The 23,114-nt window shown below is 49.6% G+C and overlaps 1 protein-coding gene and 1 long non-coding RNA gene across 5 annotated transcripts; one reads left to right on the top strand and one right to left on the bottom strand.

Annotated features, from left to right (window-relative positions):
- The first annotated feature begins 4,200 nt into the window (after positions 1-4,200).
- On the top strand, positions 4,201-13,073 carry LOC122163661. Of its 4 annotated transcripts, none has more exons than XR_006170013.1 (3): positions 4,201-4,322; positions 4,450-4,510; positions 7,123-13,073. It is a non-coding gene; the product is annotated as an uncharacterized LOC122163661 (long non-coding RNA). The 4 variants fall into 4 exon arrangements; XR_006170014.1 differs by having other exon boundaries at positions 4,447-4,510; XR_006170015.1 differs by having other exon boundaries at positions 4,201-4,510; positions 7,123-7,180; positions 7,261-13,073.
- LOC122163652 (lysophosphatidic acid receptor 4-like) lies at positions 8,672-14,068 on the bottom strand. Its single transcript, XM_042825032.1, has 3 exons — positions 13,714-14,068; positions 11,954-13,543; positions 8,672-10,343 (listed from the first exon to the last, which is right to left on the bottom strand). Exons 2-3 carry the CDS (start codon positions 12,043-12,045, stop codon positions 9,650-9,652), a joined length of 786 nt encoding a protein of 261 aa, XP_042680966.1. The 5' UTR covers positions 12,046-13,543; positions 13,714-14,068; the 3' UTR covers positions 8,672-9,649.
- Between the last annotated feature and the right edge of the window lie 9,046 nt (positions 14,069-23,114).

The raw sequence follows: 23,114 nt of genomic DNA, 5'->3' as shown, positions 1-23,114 counted from the left end.
TGAAACCCAGCTGCCATCAGCAGAGGTGCTGTTATTTTGTTACCATCTCTTTTCTGGCCCACTCACTATTTTCTTGACACAGTTGCCTCCAACATCTGCTTCTCGTCTCTGCTCTGTGGCTGTGGATGCATTCAGAAATGCCTTTCTTCTTTCAGCTGCTTGATGTGTCTCTCGTCTTGTCAACAAAACTCGCAGCTAACTGAATTAAAAAATAATTGTCAAAGTGGCTATTGCATATTTTACCCACAAGTAATTCAATTCAGCTTCCTTGTCATGGAACATGGGGAAAAACAGCCAGGCGAGCCTGAAACTGCTCAGGAGTCCAGAGCTAAGCTGAGATTGTCCTGCAAGTTGAACTGAGAGCTTCTCTCTCCTTTCTACCAGGCAGCTTTAGCAACTTTCCCAGTCTCAGGTTCTGTGCAGGATGCTCAGGACCCGACCTGGGGCTCAGCATCACAGCCCAGGATCTGTGCCCAGCAGGCATCCAGGTGACAGCAGCTCCTGGTAAGAGGCTGTTCTGAATGTCATGGCTGTCCCAATGTCAGCTGTGTCTGATTCTTTGACTTGTGTCATCTGTTGGCACAAAAACTCTCCGTTTTGTGCTCCAGCTCTGCCTGCAGCCGCCCTCGCTTCTCTCCTCCCCCATAAGCACAGGCTTGCTGCTTTTGGATAACAGAGGCTGCAGCTCTGAGGCACTGCTGAAAAAGCAAAAACAACTTCTGACCTCAGCAAGGAGCAGCGTTTTGCCTGAGCTGGAGGTCAGCAGCTCCACGATCTGCACGCACTGCCTCCTGCCTCTGATATCCCTGCAGCCTCCTCAGAGAAAAGCCCTTTTTCTTCTCCAAATGTCTCAATCCGTGTGACATTTTTCCTATTCCATGTTATTTATATCTTGGACAGAGCTTGCCCTTAGGATATAACATCTCTCCCTGGTGCAGTGTTTCCGTATTGCTGTGTCTGAACCTCTCTTGCATCTTGTTTCAGCCACCTAACAGCACATCTGTGCTTTCTCATGTAAAATAACAACACTGAGCCCCACAGCTGGGGGTATCCCAAAGCATCCCCCACCCTTCCAGCCCCACCAGAGATCCCAGATGCCCCACAGATGATTTTCAATGGTCTTTTCCAACCTCCATGAAGGCTTCTAGGATTGTATGATTCAAAATGGCTTTACAAGGAGGAAAATGCAGAGTGTGGGCTGGGTGGGGTCTGTGGGGCAGCACCAGAGGTCCCAATCACAGGGCTGGGGTCTGCCAGGGCAGCATTTGTGCTTTGCTTCAGTAGACACAGGAAAATCTAATTTGTTGCTGCATGTTTGCAGGTCTGAAAATGTAAACTGCACTGAAGTATTTGCTTATAGCATGACCTCTGAACCCGAGGCTTGCTCTCTGCTCTGGGGTGAATTCCAGCTAACCACTGTGCTGCTGTGTTTACAAGAAAAATGCATGTTTTCTGCATTCTCAGGGCCACAGCTTGTCTCGTTAACAATGTTCTTTGGGAAAAGAAGGCAAGCCAGCCCTGCTGCCCTGCCAAAGCTGTCAGATATTCCTCTTCTTCTCCTTCAAGAAAGAAAGAAAAGAAAAAGAAGCTGCAGGACAGGCAGGCAGGCAGCTCTTGTGAAGGATGCTGGCTCCCCACTGTGGCAACGAGTGTGAGCTTACTGCTGTGTGTGGCGCATCCCAGCTGGGGTGTGATGGATGGCAGTGGGGTGCAGCACCCAGCCCTCACCCTGCAGGAGCTGCATGGGGTGAATTGTGCCTCCTGCAACGCAGGCACTTCCCCACGGCCCTGCAAACAGAGTGCTTTGTGCCCGGCGCTGGGTCACAGCCACACTGAGCTCCATCCTCGAGGGAAAGCCAAAAACAATGTGTGTGTGAAATCAAAACACTGCAGATGCTTCTTATTGGCGCTGCTGACATCGAAAAGAGAAACAGATGCTTCTGGTCTGGCTGTCTGTCCGGCCTGATTTTAGGAGAGGAAATAAAGTAAGAATTGAGCTGTGCAGTCCGTCACATCTGTGGTGTTGGGTGCTGTAAATCCTGGGTGTGTGGCTGTGGCAGATGCCAGCCATCAGGGAGCACCGTGGGCTGAGGGAATAGCATTGCCCAGCAGAGGGCCCTTGGCGTTGGCTTTTTGGTCAGGGAAGGTAGAAGTGGAGCGAGGCATTAAGCAGAGATTCTGGCTGTCTGACTGAGAAATGCCTGGAGAAAGAGGGTCTGAAAAGTAGGTTGGAGGGAGGTGTGATGGCTGGCTGTCCTTCCTCCACTAAATACCATGCAGCCTGTGCTGAGCTGCTAATCCTGCACCAAAGTGATTAAGGTCATGTAACAACTCATGTGAAGAGTCTTGCCTGTCCTGGTTGGACTGTCCAAGCACTCCCACTGCACAGCCCGGGTTTGGTGCATCCAGACTTCCATCTGCTGGGGCCAATGAAAGGTGGGTGACGTGGGCATCGTCTCCCTGGCAATGACACCACCACAGGAGCCATGGAACAGTGGTCACCTCTGCTGGTGCAGATCTGTACGTGCATGCCATGCAAGCCTTTGCTCATGGCTGGTGAAAATGCAGAGCTGATGGCAGTGAGCGCGTTGGAAGTCAGTGTTTCATAGCCAAGGATATCCTCTGTCTATAAAAAAAGTGTCATAAAGCTCTCTGTATGACCAGCTTCCATGGCAGTAAGCAGGAGGCATTACTTTGGGAGCGACCCACTTGAAACAGGAGATATTAGTCTGGGACAAGGCAAAGGGAGGCTTTCCTTCCTTTCTCCCCACTGAAGCTCTGTGTTTCCTATGGCACCGAGCTGAGCCCCACGAAGCGCAGCAGCAGAGGGCACTCTGTCCCCGGCTGTGTTCACTCAGAGCTGTCGGCAGCTGCAAAGTCTGGGGTTGTTTTTGTGTGTGCGTGATTTTTATTTATTTATTTTTTTTAAGGATGCAACTCCTGTTTTTCATTTCCAGACGTATTCACACTTTCCAAGCTCTAAGCCGCTCAGTAGGTGGCTCATCCCAACCTCCCCTCCCTCGGGAGGTGTGCAGGCAGCCCCCAGCCAACAAGCAGTGACTCCTGGGGGCTGTGTCACCCCACCATCCCTCATAGTGATGCCCTCAGTGCCTGGCTGCTGCTGTCAGGCACAGCTATTGCCAAGCAGAGCCTTCCTGCTGCCCCTCAGGAGCATCCAGAAGGAACAACCTGTTGCATTTAGGAGCCCTTTGCAGGGTACAAACTGACCCTCTTCTGCTTTTGCAGTGCTCTCACCAAACACTGCTGCATTATGGAGATGTATGTAATGCAGCTCTTCCAAAAAGCACATTTTTCATGGCTTTACTAAAAAAAAAAACACCTTGCTTCTCCACAAGATTTCGGTGCTGCTGTGCCCCTCCTCTGTTCCCTGTGTGATTCTTGCCATGGTGCTGTTGGGTTTAAATGCAATGAGTAGCAGTGCTTTATTGCTTGCAGGGTTTGGGGAGAAGCATTTGGTTCTTTCCATCCCAGTGCTACCTGGGAGGGCTTTCCCTGCCCTGCATTTAGGTGGGGTTTTTGGGTACACACATCCCCACTGCTTCCACCACAGCCACCGCTGTGCCATGCTCACTTGTCCCAGTGATTTCTTACCACCAGGCAGGCCAGGCACCCCCCAGCTGAGCACAGGGCAGGCAGTTCATCCTGGCATTGCAGAGAAGCCCTCAGTGTGTGGGATGTGACAGCTGTGGGTTCTCAGAGCTGCGCAAAGCCCTGGAGCAGCAGCAGAATGCTTTGGGCATGGCCAGGACTGGTCAGTGTGCAACCCAGATAGGTGCAGTGCTTCCCTACTTCTGCTTTTCTTATCAGGGAATTGGAAGTAAAAATCAGAATGCAAATCCAAGAAGCAGAAATGCTAAGTCAGGGCCTGAAGCAGTGATGGAGCACCTGGTGGGAAGGCAGGGTGAGCTCAGGTGCATCCACCCCTTCCCAGCCCTCATTTAAGGGTTGGCAGTGGCAATGAGGATATTTTGCTGGAGATCCCTGTGTACCTGAGGCCTTCTAAGGGTAAGTAGCTTTTTTTTTTTTCCTTTGTTTTTGTGCCCACATTGAGCACACCCTTGCTCACAATAGCCTTGGACTTTTGTTACTCTGCTCTCCTTGCTGAGTTTATATTGCATTATAGCATTGTATCCCTGTTTGGACTGAAGTTTAAGGAAGAATCACAGTGTTAGACTTAATTACATCTTTCATGAGTACCAACATTTACTTTCTACAAAACAAGTGGGACAGATCTGTTCCACTGCCTTGGCTCTGCAGCAGTGCCACAGATGATCTCAGCAGAACCTCCATGGGGCACAGAGGTGGGCACTCAGCCCTGGTGGCGTTTGTTTGGCAGAGCTGTAACATGCACAGCTCCAGGCTGTGGCTGCACAGCAGCAAAGCAGGGCTGTTTTCTCCCCTCTGCCCCAAGCTTTGCTTTTCCAGCAGAGAGCGCCAGATACTGAGAGGAGCAGCACTTGAAGAGATGCACAGCGCAGGACAGGCAGAGGTAGGCACGGTGGGCTCTCACTGCTAAAACCATCAGGCTATTTTTAATGTGATTTGGGAGGAATTCTGTGAATCAAAGGAAATTGAGCCAGCATCCATTGCAAGGAAGATAAGCGATCATTTTCTAGAGGTTTTTCAGCACTGGTGTCAAAATGTGCCAAGATAATTCCATGTTTCCTGGCAACATAATTTACTACAGGGAGCAAAAGCCTTTGGGTTTGATTCGATGCTGTGGGTCATGCGAGGCCTGAATTCAAGTCCTTCACTTGTGTCATCAGTGCTTGAGAAATCAGATCTCTGATGGATGACCTCTGTGTGGTGCAGCACTTCCCTGTCTGACTCTGTCTGACTCCTTCTCAGAAATGGCTCCACAGGCTGCCAGCAAAACTTCCTTTGCAAGGGTGAAGGCATGAGAGAGGCTGAGCTGCTGCTATAATTACTAAGTGAGGAATACACTCTCCTTATCTGTGGCAGTGTATTTTAGCAGTGCTGTTTCAGCCCTTCCCACGACCTGGAAATCTCCCTCTGTGCACCATTCTGTATCTATTCCAAATTTCCTTTCATTCTGACTTGCTGCTTGGCACAGTGTGATCACAGCAATGCAGTTCCCACTCAGCCCGCACTTAGAGCCCCAAATTGCCCACATCTGTCAGCTGCTGTCCCCATGCTCCTCAGTGCAGCTGTGCTCCCTGCCCTGCTGGATCCTCCCTTGCTCTCTTGGAGCTGTATGCTGGAGTTGCTTTATCTACTGCTGGCTCCAGGCCTCCCAGCTTCAGCAGCAGACAGCGATGGGCTCCCCAGGGATTTCACAACCCTACCCTGTAGTGGGGCTGATGTGTGCTTTGCTGCTTGGCAAGTGCTCAAAAATGAGAGCTGGGAAAACCCTTAAAAGCACTGCAATGCTAATTCTTTTTAGAGCTGTGGGAGGACTCTAGGTTGGGTGCCAAGGTGCTGGCTTCGAGTATTTGGTGCCAAAGCACACCAAATGCAAATGGAAGTTCTGGTGGCTGTGTCAGTGCTTGCCTGCAGCTGCCAGGAAGGTGCTGGGCTGTGTTCTGCCCTTTGTCCCTACCACCCTTCCATAGGGCGGTGAGGCAGGGGCACACATTGTCCCACACAGGTGGGGACACCTGAGCTCAGGCTGGAGGAGCTCTGAGCACCTGATGGAGCTGGGGGGGGGGGGTTCCCTGTTGGTTGTAAGGAATGGGACCAGATGGCCCTTAAATGTCCTTTCTAACTCAAACCATTCTGTGATTCTATGGCGACTGCAGTGCCAATGAACGCAAGGCTGCGTGTGCTGATTTCACTGCAGAAATAGCCCTAAGCTCTTGACAAACACAGAGCTGGTGCAAAGATCAGCCTAACCTTGTGGCCACAGCCCTGTGAATGAGCAGCCCACACCATGAAGGGAGTCACCCTTCAAGCACGAAAGAAAAACAAACCAAAAAAACCCACATATATTGGCAAGGCTGTGGAGAAATCCCCTTTCCTGCAATGGTTTTGAAATCTCATGTCAGGATGCAAACACAGGCAGTGCGGCAGCTGTCATCAACCAGAGAGCTGCCTGATGATTCCCAAATGCAGTTCCTGCTGATTTGCTCTGGGGCTTAAGGTGCTGCCCCAGGGACAGAGCTTTCCTGTGGAGCATCCCCCTCTGCTTCAGCTCAGTATCTGTGGGAGTGCAGGAAAATAGCCTTCCATACTAAGAAAAGGGGCTCCTCTTCCCAAGCTGCCAAACTGTGCTGACCCTGTGTAAGGCCCTGGGATTGCTGAGCCCCCTGGGGGCTCTCTGCTGACAGGGGAAAGGAAACACTTTATATTATCAGTTCTATCATCCTGTGTAAGGTTTGTTTCCTCTGTGCTCGAGGAGGTGATCAGCGGTGGAGGAGATGGGGGCTGCAGCGGCGTGGATTTACCCTCTGCTGTGCGAATGTAGGGCAGGAGATGCACATCTGTGGCAGCATCTCTCTGTCCTTTGATTTTTATTTTTTTTTTTTCTCAGTGTCTCCATTTGCCTTGCAAGAAGTCAAATGTAGTCTAAATGCTCCCTAATAAAAATAATGCTGAATTTCTTAGCCCTTTTTCTCCCGTGGTGAGTTTATAGTCTAACACAGGATGTCTGTTCTTCAACTCATGTCGGAGAGAGGAGGTGAATGCTCTGCTCCCAACGTGTCCTGCAGGCACTGAAATGAGAGCTGATCAATTCTCTGACTTCAGAAAAGCCCACGGGCTGTGATGGTGGCTCTTCCTGCAAACCCATCAGGGCAGAGCCATCGCAATCAGAGCACTGGCAGCAGCCGCTCTTATGGGGCTGTGGTTACTTCTGCAGAGGGATGATGGTCCCTCGGCTTTTGCATTGTACTTTGGTTTGCATTTCATCTCTTGGAGCCTCTTTGAGAGATTAATTTGCCTTTCAGGGAAATGTGTCATTAGCAGATAGCGCAAGGAGATTTCGGAGCCATGGGATGACTTGTTTCTGTGTGTATATGCTCAGGTCTCAGACAGGAAACATCACAGAAGAGTTCATTGCTTGCTAAAGTGCACAAGAGCAGGCAGCAGGGCGGCATCGCTTTGGCTCTGGCAGAGATAACCTGGCGTTATGCTTATTTTCAGACAAGTGTCCAGGAGTAACTGCTCAGCGATCAAAAGCCTCCCTGAAGGAGCACCCAAGGTGATATTCTGGGGTACAGACCATGCTCAGTCATGCTGGAGCTGTGACAGAAACCACCGCTGAGCCCTTTGATCCTGCAGGGAAGAGCAGCAGCGTTAGCATCGCCTAACATCCATGCTGACAGTCGCTGGATCATTCACAACATGGGAATGAATAACTCAGGAGGGAGGAGAACTGTGCTGAGATCCTCAGCTCTCTGCCCACTCTTTGGAGGAAGGTCTTGTTCAACGCTTTGCTTTTCCAAAGCATGTGTATCCTTGGTGTTTCTGAATGTCAGAATGTCAATTCTTGGGACAAGCAGGCTGTGCTGTGCAGGGGGAGGTGCACTGTGTGAGGCGTAGGGCTAAGCTCACAGCCAGGTGCCTCACATGCAAAAGGAAGAAGCATGAGAAGAGGCACGGGAAGCATCCTGCCCCCGAACGGAGGTTGCTGTCCAAATTTCCCATTACAAAATGATGGTGTAACAAAATCTATGAGAACATTGGAATACTGAGCAGTGTGCAGTCCAGCAGAGGGTCTGAAATGCAGCAAGGGATGCCAGTGGTGGGCAGCCCTGAATCTCACTGTGTTCAGGAGCACTAAGTGCCCTGTACTGAGCCAAAGACCCCACTGCTGCCAGCACCCACATGTATTTCCATTTAGTTCTGGTTTCTAAGGCTACCAGGTGCCAACCTGTCCCTGCCACAGCAGACAGCAGCGGATGCCCAGGGCAGCCTTTGAGCAGCGTGGACTTGCTGGCGTCTCAGCACAATTATGAAGTCTCCATCTCCAGAAGGCAACAATATCCTCTTGTGCTGCTTCCTTGTTTTTTTGTTGCTGCAGCCTTTTGGGTTTCATTGAAATGCTGCCACGACTGGCACTGAGTTTGTCAGACACTGGGTAGACACCCAGAGGATGAACCCATGGTAATCATTTTATTAATAATCATATCCAGGCTTAAAGCCTTTAAGATAAAGCAAGAAATGAAGCACGCGGACTCCAAGAGCCACAGAACTGAGCTGGTGGGAAAGCAAAGCAAGGCAGTGTGGTTTCCTGGGAGGAAAGCCGTGCTGCTCTACAGCTGCTGCAGGAATAGTGCTGCTACAGCTCTGTGTTTCCTGGGCAAGAGCAAAAGAAGTTGCACATGTAGTTTGGTCTTAAGAGCCCAGCTTCCAGCTGTAAGTAAATTCCTGCTGCGTTTTGCTGCTGCCTGCTTTTGGGTGCTGTCTAAGCCCTGTTGTGCTCAGTAGTTGTTTTCATCAGTTTCTTAAGGAAAAGATGGTTGGTCTGAGGGCAAAGCACCTGTCACAAAAATCAGGCTCATAATGCTGCTGCCAGGTGGAGGGTTTGGGACTTAAAGTTCTGTGGGCCTTTTGTAGCAAAGCTCTGATCTGCTTGCAGTGGGGCATGGGCTGAGGGAGGAGCTGAAAGCACAGCGGTGGAGGATCCTCAGAAAGAATGCACATTTCTAACAACGTGTTTGCTTTAACAAAGGTTTATTGATTACAGCACTTTAGGTTTCGTTTCTCTTTAAGCTCCCAAAACTAGGGCACACCACAGTACAGCAGGTTATTACCTCCTCCCTGCGGAAGGGATCAGCTTTGTTAGGCAACATCCGAACTGATGGCATCACAGCAAAGCTCAGTAAGCAATGTGGTTTGGGGCTGCCCTGTTTTGCCATGAGCCCCCTGTGTGCTTCTGGCCCTCTGTTGTCCTCATCCCTGCATGCAGTGCCTCTGACACCACTGGTATTGGTTGTAATGGCACTTAGGCTGATGCCTCTGTGATTTTCTTTTTATCATAACCGTATCCATTGTTTGTTTGTTTGTTTGTTTTTTAAGTCTATCACTGCAGCCAAAGGATTGGATTGTTGTAAAGGATTGTAGCAGCTGAGGTAAGAGCTTGGTGCTTTCATTGCTTAGACCCAGCCATGCCATCGGCATCACCTCTGCTTGGTTTCTGATGTGGAAGCAGAGATCTGGGGAGGTAGCAAGGACTGTGAATGAACACAGATTGCAGAACACACCAAGGTAGTTTCCTCTCTCAAACTCCCCTTGTCTCCTGATCCTACTGCTGAGCCCCATACTTAACCTGAGTTAGAGATTGCAGGACATAAATAACGGATTTAGTATCCAATTATACAGCTCTTGGCTCAATGCATCCCTGAGTAAGCCTCTAAGCATCATTTTTTTTATATAAATATATTTTGACTGCTTCACTTCTCACTGTCCTTCATGAAATGTCATTTGTTTTACCTGCAGAGCAAACAGACTCCAGACTGAGAACGCCCACTGTGGGACAGTGTTACTCCATAGGACAACCTATGGGTTCCAGGTCTCCTCAGGTCCCCACGATCCTCATCACCAAGCCAACAGCATCACGAAACAGGACAGATTTGTGCTTCAAAACACGAGCCCTGGCTTTCTGGTTGTTGGAAGGCTTTTAAACCATTTGTGTTGGAGGGTCTTCTGCCTGGTATTGACGTGCCCACTACTTTGTTCTCGTTGCAGATCTGTTGGACACGCTGAAGAATATTTTGTAGTAGATGTAGACATTGACAATCCTTAGAAGGATGCCCAGGAAGTAGCTGAGGGCTCTGAGGAGGGCTGCAGCCCCACTGGAGAGGGGGAGCAACCAGACAGCGGGGCTGCAGGATGGAGAAGTGCTGCTGGCCTTCAGGACATCATCAACCTGCAGCAGGATGCACTCGGCAGCAACCAGCAGCCAGATGGCCCTGGAGGTCAGCCTGGCATTTCTCACTGTCCGCAAGCTGCGGGACTCCATGGGGAAGAAGGTGATGAGGTATGCCTCCATGGCCACGCAGGTGAGCAGCAGGGCGCTGATGTGTGTGTTGGCCACCAGGAGGTTCTGCAGCAGTGCTGGTGTGAATGCTGTGCGTGGGACAGCAATGCTGGAGGTCCACAGGAACAGCTCAGCAACAGCACTCATGGAAATGAGGAGGTCTGCTTTTGCTAGGCTGGAAATAAAAACTGCAGTGGATTTGGAGGAAACTCTGGAGGACTGCAGGATGAGCATCACGTACCCACTGCCCAGCACACCCAGCAGGCTGCTGATGGCGTTGGAAGATGACAGGACGAGGTACTGGATGTACTTAAGCACCAGGTATCTTCTGAAATCCTTCATGTGGTCTCTCTCCCTGGAAATGCCAGCTAGGGAAGAACACCTGGAATGCATATAAAGAAGGTGGTTACGTGTAAGACTGGTGGGATACGTTCCAGACAAATGTCACGTGCTTGTACAGACTCCGTGCTCACTGCAGCACTGCTGTGGCATTGGTTGTTACCCAGAATTGCAGCCATTCAGTACGTGAAATCCTCAAAGTGCATCAATTATGAAAGAAATGGCCTGCAAACCCAGGGGATCCTAGCATCTTCTCGTAATTAATGCAAGGAACTGTAATGACTCCAGGCAAATACTGGGAAACCAAGGTCAGAATAGTGCTACTTCCATTATGCAAGTTGTTGTTTTTTTTTTCTAGCTTGCCATAGTGAGCCAACAGTCTGGCAGTGAAGTTCATTGCCTTTGAAACTGGATGAAGCAATTTCAGAGATATTCATGGTTATCACTGAGAAGTCCTTAAAGACAAATGGGAAAAGCTCCAGAAAACTTGGAGAAGAGAAGCAGGCCCTGCCCTGAGGGAGGAACAAGAGGGGCTCCTTCCCAGCAAACTGCTGAAGTAACCAAACGTCATCTGAGGGATGGAGTGGAGACAAGGAAACACAAGGGGGAAGCATATTGAGTTGGCTGAGCTCCCTCCTCTAGCAGGGTGATAGAGCCTGGGGGGAGAAAGCAGTCAGCAAGAGTCTTCTATTTAAGTATCTATCTAAAATTCAAGATATATTCATCTTGGATTTTGTTAAGACTTCCAACATTGTTTATGAGGCATCATACAAAGGAGTAAGCTAGGCAATGAAGGCTAGGAAGAGCTACAATTAAGTCATGCCCAGAGGGGTGGAAAAATGAGAGGCTAATTATCAGAAATTGTAGGAATGATGTATCAGAGGAGGATCTGCAGAATAAGGAACAGAGCTCATGCTTATTGAGGTAGCTTGTGAAGTCTGCTGTAACACATGAGCAAGAATGCTGTAACCATTTGTGAGGCCAGCAGTTTGAGAAAGGTATCGACTGCTGGCAGTGTTTGATGTGGATTGAAGGCGATGAAAGAAAGCTAAAATGTGATTCAGAGTGGAAGGAGTCAGCATTGCGCAGCCTGGATTAGAAGAGATGCTCATTTGTCAAACTGCCCTGATGTCAATTAAGATCACAGACGAAGGAAATGGCATTGCTGCTCCCCCTGGCAGGAGCGCCCTGGGGCTTGTACTGCATGCAAGGCTTTTCCTGCAGTTACCCAGCAGGACTGGGTGGCTGCTGTGATTCCTGCCTGATTTCTGTTTGCATGAGACAATGCCAAAGTGATAATTCTGTGCAATTCCTGAGAAAGGCACTACACGAGCCAGCATCTGTAAGGATGGGATTCCTGTTGCTTGTTGAGGCTCAGTTGCTCATCCAGGTTGACTCATCCAAGATCTATGAGCACCTTTTCTCCTCTTTTATGTACCTGAGCCAACCTGGGGGAATCCTTTGCTGAAGAGGTAGGAAAAACTCAGCTGTACTGGGGCTGAATTGGGATCGGTTCATCTTACCCTCATTTTCCACATTTAACTAGAAAAAAAAATCTGTGTTTTCTGTCAAAAGCAACATTTCTCTGTAGTTCAGGGCTCTTTCCATTGACACAAGGGTCTCTGCCAGCTCAGTCCTTTACAGTCCACTAACCTGCCAAGATGTGGCATTGCCTCACTGCTGATGGAAGGTGAAGAGGAGGGTTGGTCACTGAGCGTTGGTTTGACCAGTTGGATAAAAAGCATTGCTGGAATGAGGATCTGCTGTTGGAACAAGCCCTCCCAACCTGCAGTGTGGAAGCTTGTCCTTCTGGCTGGTGGTGGAGGAAAACCAAACTGTGTTACATATAGCTGAGCTCTGCTTTGTTCTGTTACTCAAGGAAGTTCCTCCTTGTTGGGCTGGCTGCTGGAATCATTAAGGTTGGGAAAGACCTCTAAGATCATCAGGTACGTTAAGGATGCTTTTTTGACCATAAATTCTTGCGTGATGAAAAGTCCCTGTGACCTGGCTGCTGCGTGCAGGAGATCAATGTGTTTGGCCAGAGGTCTTCAGCTGAATTCAAGGCCGTGGTTCCCAGAAGGAAGGCAGCAAACAAATCAGAACTGGTTTGGGCGGTTCAATGAAGTGTGGGAAGTGTGCAGCTCCTTGACCTGCGGTTTTACATCTCCTCTGGAGAATGTGGAGATAAACATTAACTGGAAAATAAACTGAACCAGAAGGAAGGCTTGTCATAAAACCAGGCTGCTTCGATCTGTCTGTCCATTCAGGAATTTCCTCCATCTTTTTTTTTTCCTATGTAAGTTTGAAGGAAAGTGACCCCCAGACTGGATTTACAGCAGATCTTCATCACAGCCAGGTGAAGCATTTCAACACTGAGCTCCTGAGCACTGGGTTCTGTCCTTCACCCTGGGATCCGGTGATGAGCCACGGCCCCTCCCAATGATGGGTGCTGCCCAGGGATGCTGAGCAGCCGGTGCAGCCGGGGGCTGTGCTCAGAAGCAGCCAGACCAGATGCTCAGGAACTCGGAGTGTTTTTCACATCTCCTCTTCCTGAAAGCTTTACATAATGCTGCATTCCACATAGGGTCGAAATGGGCTTTGGAAAAGAGTTGCGGTTTCCCAAAGGGTGATGCCTTCCCACTGTCCATCTGAGATGTGCCCAAGGTATCCCTCCTGCCCTGGCAGATGGGGCCCTTGTGGTTGCCTCTGTCTACTCCTTACGTGCTGCGATTTGGTGCTTTCAGCTCCCACCCAGAATGCAGCAGAACGAGGTTCCGTTTCCTCCCTTGCCTTGGGCATTGGGGTGTTTATCTCTCAGCAGCTGGCTGTGGGTGGGAATGCTTCTCCTTCTAACTGAAGAACCCGGCAGAAATCAGGCAGTCCTGGGGCTGGGAGAGCTCCCAGTGCTTGCTCCAAGTGCTGCCAGGATGCACTGCTCCAGTAAATGGAGCAGAGCCAGGTGACATCGCTGGCACACTGCGGCCCAAACCCTGCCAGCTGTGAGCTCAGGGCTCTCCAACAGCTCCTCATGGTTCTGTCCCACATCACCCAGTGCTGTTTGGGGGCAGTGCTGTTTGGGTAGGTTCTGTTTGCACTGTTTCAGACAAAGCCTCAGCCCATGGCACATCTCCATCTGCGGTGGTTTTTTATCCATGCCGAAATTGTCCTTCTGAGGTGCTTCACAAATTCCAGTGAACAGTGACTTCCACAGTCCTTGTTCTGTCCTTTCTATGTCGCTGTAACCTGCGAGGCACGTAAAAAATATCCACTGCTCTCAGGCAAAGACTTGTTCCAAAACTCCTCTTGGAATCGTGCCTGAGAACACACAGAGGAGGAGAACACCCAAAGCACCACCGACCGCCCTGACTGCCATGGGCTCCACTTCCACTCCATTTAAAAGCCAAAATACTTACATTTGCTGAACAAAGCAGCCCATGCTGGCTTTCCCCATCACCGTGTGCTGTGTGTGCTCCTCAGCAGTGTGCCGTTCTCTTGGCTCACTCCCTGGCTTTTATAGATATCGCCGTGCTCGCACCACGTCAGAGCGGGGTTTGCCTTGCCAGGCACCATCCCAGGGTGATTTCACAAGAGACGTCGCCTGAATCACGGCAGTATGAGGAGCCTCAGCACTTTCAGCTGTCTGGAAAAACTGATGCCCCGTGTGGCAGAGGAGTCCCAGACGCTTCCTCAAACACACGGCCACAGCTGGAGCGCATTACGGGGGAGCGTGGGCTCACGGTGTGTGAGCTTCCACACGCTGGCTGTGAATATGAGTTTCTTGTGAGCACTGCAATGTAGCTGGTGCAGCACAGCAGCCAGCCTGACCGGCATCCCGGTGTGTGTTTGTGTTGGTGTTGCTGGGGTTACCTGGGTGTGATGGTGACGCTGACGTCGGCCTCCACCTGTTGTTCTCTGGGGGTGACACGGGTTGAGCAGAGCGTACTGATGTGGGTGAGTCCTGTCACAGGGCTCGGTGTGGAGGAGGAGGGCAGAGGTTTCCCTCAGACAGCACAGATAATAGCAAATCCCACTACAATTCCTTCTCTGAAAGAGCTGGTGATGCACCAACACAGCCTGCCCAGGGAGGGGGGCACCTGGAGGTGCTCCGGAACAGCAGGGATGTGGCACTGAGAGATGTGGGCTGGGGGTCTGAGAGGGCTTTTCCAACTGGAATGATCCTACGAGCACACAGCATTGCTCCCAAACACCAGGCTCACGCTCAGAGCTCCTGCATCAAAGTGGGGAATTAAAGGCGCTGATGAAGGCTGTGCTGCCTTGTGCCATGCGAGCCCAGTATTGTGCTTTGAATTTTGTTTGATTTTGTGTTTGGTTTCGATAAGAACGAGTTCATTGTGCTGCAGGGGTTGTTACTCTTCGCAGCAACCATCCCCATTACATGTGAGCATTTTGCTTGTCAGGATGACAGAACAGAATTTTCAGCTGTGAGACCACGAATCCTGCAGTGAGTCACACACTTCCCCAGCACCCTCCCTGTTCACAACCTCTGCCCGTTGCTGGAAAGAAAAGCAAACCCCTCCGCTCCTCCCAGCACTGCAGTGCCTCCCCCAGCCTGCAGCCCCACTCACCTCCCACCCCCTGGATCCACTCAGTGTCCCCTCCTGCACCCCAAAGAAGCCCCGAGAGGCTGCCTTGCACCGACCTGCGTGTCAGCACGACTTGATTTCCCGTGCTTTTCCATACCCTGTTTGCTTTGTGCTGAACCCTTGTTTGAGTGCTTGGCCAGCTCTGTACATTGGTTAACACTGTTCTTCTCCTTTCTTTTTTTTTTTTTTTTTTTCCCTTGGAGTCTGGAATACAATTAGATTTCATTAGAATTCAACAGGAGGTAAGAAAGCATCAATTTCTCTGCCCAAAGTTCTCCTCTTTGCGTTTTGAACCAAAGCATTTCCAGCTCTGTTCTGCTGCCTGCTCCTTCTCCTCTCTCACTGCTGACCCTCTCCCCTTCTTCGTGATGCCCCCCCTGGGGGTTCTGCCCATCCCAAACAATTCCATTCCTGGTTTCTTCCCCTTCATTCCATGCAGAGTTCATTTTTGAGGCAATCCAGTGGAATAACAGCACCTGCATTACTCGGGTGTTGCTGAGGTTTTTTCCCAACATTCTTGAAGGTTTTGAGGAAGCTGTTGGAAAGCAGTTTTTGTTTCCAATAACGCTGCAGCTCCGTTCTGTGAAATGAGTCCAAATTTCTGTTCTTTGGTGGCTAACCCTTCCTCAGGTTATGCCAACACCTCCATTCTCCATACATCTTCCTTGCCCCCATGGGATGTGCACAACTCCCCACATACCCTGAGGAACAGCATTATGTCTGTGCCTGGGTAAAGGAAAACATGGAGGATAAGGAATGGTTGTTTTCTCTGCTTTCTTGCCTCTGTTCTCCATTTTTGCAGTAAGTTCTAGGGTTGCACATGTCTCAAATGAATTAATGGCTCCTTTTTGCACAGCTGATAGGACAGGTTTCTCTATGGGGGAACAGTGAAAAGATTTATGGCCTCATCTCTTCTGCCTAAGGAATTGAATGGATCAAGATAGGAGGTCAAAGGGACAAAAATGGTGGTGAAGCACAGAAGTGGAGGAAGAACTGAGATGCATGAAGGTTAATGCAAATCTCACTTGGTTTTGGCTTACTTGCTTCCTTCCTTTCTGCCTAACCAGCATTTCTAATTCTGAAACAAGAGCAGAGCATTGGGAAATGCCTCCCCCAGGGCACAAGCAGCAGGAGAGGAGATTCCCCTTCATCCCTGCAGCTTTGGGAATCTCCTGCTTGAAGCTGCATGTTCTCAGCTGATGCCTTTTCCAAGTGAAGATGCAGCAGCCCTGCAGTGCTGGGATCACAGCCCTGGGCTCTGCTCTATGCTCTGTGCAAACCCCTCCTCAGCACTCACACCCATTTCTTCCCGTTCATCATGTGGTTTTCTGCACACTCTCACTGCTATGTGGGGCCCAGAGAAACAGAGCAGAGTTATTTGCTGCAGTTATTTGTCCAGTGCTTTGTCTCAATTCCATTTTAATGTCTCCTTGTAATGAGTTTTCTCCCTCTTCCAAGGCCCAATCTGGGAGATCTTGAGAGTGCTGACACAGTGGAACAGGTTGCCCAAGGAGGCTGTGGATGCCCCATCCCTGCAGGCATTCAAGGCAAGGCTGCTGTGGCTCTGGGCAGCCTGGGCTGATGGTTGGTGACCTGCATACAGCAGGGGGTTGAAACTGGATGAGCATCGTGGTCCCTTTCAACCCATCCTGCAGATGGCTTTCTGATAAGCATCCCCTTGTTACTCTCCTTCAATTACTTCAGTTATTGTTTATTCTGTGTTTTCTCCTTACTTCTAACTTTCTTGGTGGCATTTCGTACTCTCATACTGAAGGATTTGCAGATTCAGTCATCCAGTCCAACTTGTGTCATAAAATGGGTGAAGGGTTTTGGCTTTGTTCTCTGGGATGGGATGCGTGGGACAACCAGGAGGAATCCATGGTGATTTTTTACCAGATTTTCCAGGAAAATGAGAGCCAAAGCCATCACCATCTGCAAGATGTTATCCCTGATTAAGGGAGTCTCAATGTCAGGCCGAGATACGCCAAGATTTACTTTCCTCCTCTCTTCTGCATTTCATAAACAGCTCAATGAAAAGTCTTTTGAGACTCTCAGTTTCATCTCAGATGGTTCTGACATTCCATTTCCCATAGTGATCAAATCAGGGGAGGCACTGAGAGCTCGTTGTTTTGCAGGCTGTTGGGTTTGCTTTCTGCAGAACACCAAGGGCTGTCCAGCTGGCGTTGAAACCCTTCGTTCCTTACACCTGAGTTCCTCACCCAGTGTGAAGCATGTGACAAAGGCAGACAAACCACATCCACATCCCCCAGATGTGCGGCAACACAGAGGCTGAGCTCACTTCTGCAGTCTCAGGAGGAATGGTGCTGAGCTCTGGAGCAGCACCCTCTGTCCCTTCCATGTTGTCGTTACTTCTAGCAGCAGACCAGGGCAGTGTGAGCGCCTCTTGGAAGTAGTAATGGCCACAGAACTTCCATTCACCCAACGCTTCAGGGAGATATGAACTGGGATTTAGCCATACCACTGGGAGCAGTGGGTCTGTGCAGTCCCTGCTTCGTCTCAGGCATCCTGGCACCCCATCATAGTGCACTAAAAGGAACGGCTTTGTGTGCCCACAGCCTCCGGGTCCTTTCCCCTGCGAGGCAAAGCAGCTCTATTTCCAGCCATGTTTGGTGATGTTTTGCATTAACTTGTTTCTTCCAAGCGTGAAAAAAATAGCATTGCTGTGCTTATAGAGAGAGATCCGGTGCAGCACTGCGTCTGCTGCTCAGTGTGCAGCACACACACACTTCTCCCTCCCGCCCTATGAAGTGACTGCAGTTCTGGCAAAGGATCAGCACTGATTTCCCAAAAAGTGTCTCTGCTCCCCCTCAGTGCCTGCAGGACACCCTGCTGCTCCTCCTGATTTCCTTTGGGAAACAGTTCCTCCACAAACTCTTGCGATGCTTTTCCTGAGTATGACTCCAATTGCTATTTTTCCCTCGAGGCAATGGAGAGGTCACATCAAACTACTGTAGGAGAAAAAATATTTTCAACTGTGTTTGTTGGCTTGGCTTTGGGCATTTTCCAGGGCCGTGATGGTCTGAGGTTGAGATTTTTTTCTCTTTGTTTTCTCTTTGGTTGGTTGGCTTTGCTTTCTGACGTTTGGGGTTTGTTTTCCTTTCTTTCTTCCTTTCTTTTTTTTGAGAAAATTGGGTTTTGTTGAGTCTCATCAACTGGAATGGGAAATGATCATTGAGTAGGAGTGACGATTCGTTGGAACTGGCAATTCAGTTCTTCACTGGAAGCATGATGCAGGTAGGTGAGCTCAGCAGAATGACATTCCTGTTTCCAGCTCCAGGAAATGGAAAATTTGCTCAGGTCTTGTCAAGTTTTAATTGAATTAGATCTAAAAATGTGCCCTGAGGTTTCCTATGCAAGCATTAATATTTCCCTTCCAAAAAACGCTCTAAAGAAGGCAGACAGCCTGCAAGGCACAGGACAATCCCATGGGATCAGAAGGAAGAAATCCTCTTTGCCATAAATACCTGGACACATCTGGTGACCCCGTCCCTCCTGCCAGAAAGGGAAGGCCACGTCTGTCCCATTCAACAGAGGCATCTCACGTATTTCTCTAAGGGAAACGTCCCACCAAACGCACATTGATTGACCTGGAGTCCTGAGCCACCAGCAGCACTGCCAGGATTTGTCCCCATCTCGATCCCTGTGCCTACGGCCATCAGGCAGAGCTGCTTTCCTGTGGGAAGCTGAGAAAGGAGCAAAAGGAATTCCTGGCCCTGCTCTCATTGCTCACCAGAAATCCGCTTTGCTCGTCCTCAGCCGTGGCGGGGGAAAGTTGGTTGACAGAAATAAACATTTATTATGCTTCTAACTAAAGATCTGAAGGGCTATTTACAGTGTTGTTCTTGCCTGGAAGAATGAGAGGAGGAAATGATTGTGTGCTCCTCCGTGCAATTCCCATCTTAGTGGATGTGTTTTATTTGGACAGATGACAGGCATTAGTGAATTGTTTCCTACAGAGACGCACAGATGGGCAAAAGGAACTTAGTTAACCAAGAGAACAGCGTAATTGCTCTGGTGTCAAACTCACTGCAAAGCCCAGAAATATACATGGGAAGCCTCACTGTCCTAAGGGAGATATTTAGGCCTATTTAAGGCTCAGCTTGTTGAAACGTTGAAAAATTGGCCGTTGTCCCTCATTGTCATGATTTCTTTGTGATCTTACTTAATATTTTGATGCTGGTGATGTAATTATGAGCAAGCAGGTTTAACCTGGCAGCACACAGCCACCTGTGGGCATGGAGAGGGGAGAGATCCTAAAGCCAACTGTGGACAAATGGCTGCACAAACAGTGCAGTCATGGATGGATCTGTGGCTGGATCTGCCCCACGTCAGGTGTCACTGGGCTTTCCTCTCAAAAGCAGCCCCAATGCGTTGTTTTTCACATCAGCCATTGGACACAGCTCCCACATGGAGCACAGCTGCTCCTTCTGAGCAATCATGGGGTTCTACACTTCCCCTCATCAGGAAACGGTGGGTATGGTTTGCTCTTGTGGAGTGAGGTGATTTGCAATGGGGAGAGAAGCTGTGTCTGATTGCCTTAGCTGCGGTTTGGAGGAGGGGAACCCCTCATCTGGAGCCTTTCTGGAGTGACCAAAAGGCTGCAGAGACCTTCCTCCACCAGAGCTGAATCTGGAGGTGCTCAGGTACGTGGAAGGAAGGAGACAGGTAAGGGATTTTTCCGTGGAGGTCAGAGCTGTGCTGGGGGTGTCCATTGCATGGCTGGGGCTGACTGAGATGTGAACTACTCTACTTGCTATGCAATGTGCTGGGAAGGCTGAGAAACTTGTATCAATTAAGATAATGTTTTGCTGAAGTAGAGCTGTGCAGCCAGGAAATTCCCTGCTGCGCTCTCGGCCACCTGCAACATTGCAACCTCCTCCCCAGAATCAGGGCTCCTCCACAGAGTGCCTGCAGCCCTCATTTCTGTAGGCAAGCCCATCCCTGGGAGGACTCAACGCTTCAATTCCCATGAACATCCCCAGCTCACAGTAATAAATAGTGTCCTGTATGGCAAAGGCAAAGCTCAGGGGGTAAACGGCTAGGGAAGCTGTGGTTGGGATGAAGAAAAACTTGGTCTGCAGGTCTTGCTCTGCAGCTTCTCCTTTGCTCATCCTTACCCAGCTTGCTTCTGATCTGTGCATGGATCCCTTGGGTTACCTGCAGATCTCATCTGAGTTTACAATCCAAACCCACAGAAGTCATTTTGGTGTCAGGGGTTTCTCTGTGACCTTCCCTGTGCCACCCCTGTGCAGCAGCCTGGAGCAGAGGGGATAACAGGGAGTGCCAGCAGGTGGGGAAGGGTTTCATTTGGGATGGGGCTGCTGTGCAGCTTTTGTGATTGTAGGTTTTGTCTGCTCAGGGTAATTCAGGCCGTGAGATCAGAGAAAGTTCGTGTTGGGTTTCTGGGGTTGTCACTGAGCAGATCTGCCTATCAAAATTGATAAAAGAACTGGAGAGAGTCCAGGGGATGGAGTAACTTACCTGTTAAGTCAGGGAATTACTAGGCTTCTGGTTTTTAAGGCCACATCAGTGGTTTGCAGAGGAAAATGGCTTTTTCTGCCAGCCCAGATGTGCTGCCTGCCCATCAACATAACCCAGTGTGGGCATCGCTGGTGCTGGGGGTGGCACTGAGGGCTGTGAGGGGAAGCAGAGAGCTCTCAGCCTTTAATTACCACTTGCTTTCCTCCTATCTGGAAGAGGGGACTGGAATGTGTGAAATGCTTGGTAGGGGAAGGCAGGCTCTGCATCTCTCTATCGGAGTCCTCTTGGTATTTGCTTGGACCAAGGTGAACCAAGGAATTCCAGGGGGAAAAAAAGGATGAAAACTTCTTATAGAGCTGAATTTGGCACCTGGGACACGGCTGATGGGACAGGAGCAGTCTGTGTGGATGGGGACAGGTGCTGGGAGCCCAGCAAGAGCTGAGAAGGTGTCAGACCTTTCAGTTCCTTCATAACCCCAATTAAGTGCAAGTGTCTGAATAAATAGCCATTAATATCAATCCTCCTCAGTCTCGGCATGTAAGTTAAACAGAACAGTGGCTGATTCATCTTGCAGTGCTCAGATTGCCCAAAAAAGGGCAGTTTTTGTGATGTTGGATGATCTTTGGGGGAAAGTCAGCCATAAATCTTGGTTGTGTGGACAGTTAGCTGGGGAAGCTGAACCTCTTGAGAGGCTGGCGGTGGCTGCAGCCCTGTGTTCATCCCAGAGCACAGTGTCCCTCTGTGGCCCGGTCCCATAGAGCTGCTCTGATTCTTCTGCACCATTAGCCACAGAAGTGAGTACAGACTACAGCAGCACACTTCCATCTGTCTACATGTGCCACATATTGCAAATTCAAAACAAAAACTGAAAGCTCCCTGCAGTCTTTAACCAAAACATCAGGGCACTTTGGTTTTGCAGGAGTAAAACCTCCACTGGTATCTGCTGGACAAAAAGCACTTCAGATCAAAGCAGGGTATGCTATTTTTCATCCCCTCCTCAGGAAAGTTTTCCTCTTTCAGCAAAGTCTTTGCATCTTCAGCGATGTTCAGACCCACAGAAACAAATGCATCTTTGTATTTCTGGTGCTGCTGCCAGAGATGGGGCACGCACACCTGGGGATGCTGTCACATCGCATCAGTAACATTGCATGAGTGACTTTAAATGTCAGACATGCAATTTTTGTTCATTGCAGAACACCTTTCCTAGCTTGGCACCACTCAAGGTCATTAAATGGATGGGCAGGAAGCACCCAGCTTTATCAAGATGGGGCTTAGAAGCTTTGGTGCTAAAGAGGGTCAAGAGCTGTCACTCTGAAAAAGGTCCATTGTTTGTGCCGTGGCTTTGCTTCATAGTGCAGCCTGTGCTGTAAGAGGTGAGACCAGCCACTGTGTTGACTCAAAGGATGAAGGCTGTGAGCCATGATCTTACAAGCAATTAAATAGCTGAAGGCATTTGAAAGCACACTGTGCACTCGGTATGGGCACAACTTGCTGAAGCCGGCAGCCAGAGGTTTGCAGTGTGACTTAGAAATGGCCAAGCAAGGGAGAGAATGAGGCAACTGTCTGCAGTAATTAACAGCATAAAGAGAGGACGGTTACTGGAAGTGATGCTTCAGGTTGGAACTGGAAATAATAGAAAAAAATGAATAGGAAATATAGAATAAAGAGCTCACTTGAGAGTAAACACTGGAATAGCTTCCTGATGAAAGCAAGGTCCCAGGTGGGATGTGGTTTTCCAGGAATTCGATCAGCATCATGAGTGTGTGTATGTGTGTGTATATATTTATAAATAACTTGTGTGTGTGCATAGCTGGAGCTGGTGGTGAAATCTGAAATACCCTGTTATAAGGGGGAAATCTCTTTTCCCAGGACTGCTGCATTCTTTGTACATAAGGGAGTTATCTATGGAGGAAAGCAGTTCCCACTGCTGAGCTCCGAATGTCAACTCGATTCTCAAGAAGCAGAGCAACGTCTCTGAGATCGGTTTTGATTGCTTTGCAGTCAGATTCGCAGTCTGCGCTTGCCAAAAAAATTTTGCCTTGTGAACAGAAGCACATCCAGAGCTGCTGTGCTGCTGGGAAACAAATGCCCCCCAGCAAACCTGCACCTTCCATGGCACACGTGGGGCAGAGGGCTCAGGGCTCAGCTCCAGCCCTGCTCCCAGGGCAGCACCGTTGGGTCAGAGCACTGCTTCTTGCACAACTTGACTTGGGCAGGTGCGCCAACTGAGGGAGCTGCTTGCTGGCTGTGCTTTGTTGCATTGAGTGCAGTGAAAATATGAAGAACCGAAAGGGCATTGCAAAACCCTGAGTATTGCAGAAGGTCCTTAATGGAGAATAAGAAAAAAAAATAAACCCACGGTTTGTTCTTGGAAAGATATTGCAACAGCGGTCTGACAAGAAGTTGTTCATCGTGAAACAGCACCGCTCTGTGATTTGCTGTGTTAAAGTAGGGTTGGTGCCCTACTGGGAACTCATGGTGCACCCAGGGGTGATATTTGTCCCTGTGGTAACAGAACTTCTTTACAGTGAGGTGACGGAGCACTGGAACAGGCTGCCCAGGGAGGTGGTGGAGTCTCCTTCTCTGGAGATGTTCAAGACCTGCCTGGATGCCGACCTGCTGTAGGGAACCTGGTTTGGCAGGGGGTTGGACTCGATGAGCTCTGGAGGTCCCATCCAACCCCTACAATCCTGTGATTCTGTGATCTC

Source organism: Centrocercus urophasianus, unplaced genomic scaffold (genome assembly GCF_019232065.1).
Source record: "Centrocercus urophasianus isolate 14NV4802_14NV808 unplaced genomic scaffold, USGS_Curo_1.0 seq_24, whole genome shotgun sequence".
Lineage (NCBI taxonomy): Eukaryota > Metazoa > Chordata > Aves > Galliformes > Phasianidae > Centrocercus > Centrocercus urophasianus.
The sequence above is the reverse complement of the archived record's forward strand: the minus strand, read 5'-3'. Positions and strand labels throughout refer to the sequence as shown.

Bases quoted from the DNA above. Each gene is read 5' to 3' on its own strand.
- LOC122163652 (XM_042825032.1), bottom strand. From the start codon at position 12,045: ATGCTTTTTATCCAACTGGTCAAACCAACGCTCAGTGACCAACCCTCC. The intron at 10,344-11,953 runs GTTAGTGGACTG...TATGCATTCCAG, and splicing joins GCAATGCCACATCTTGGCAG to GTGTTCTTCCCTAGCTGGCA.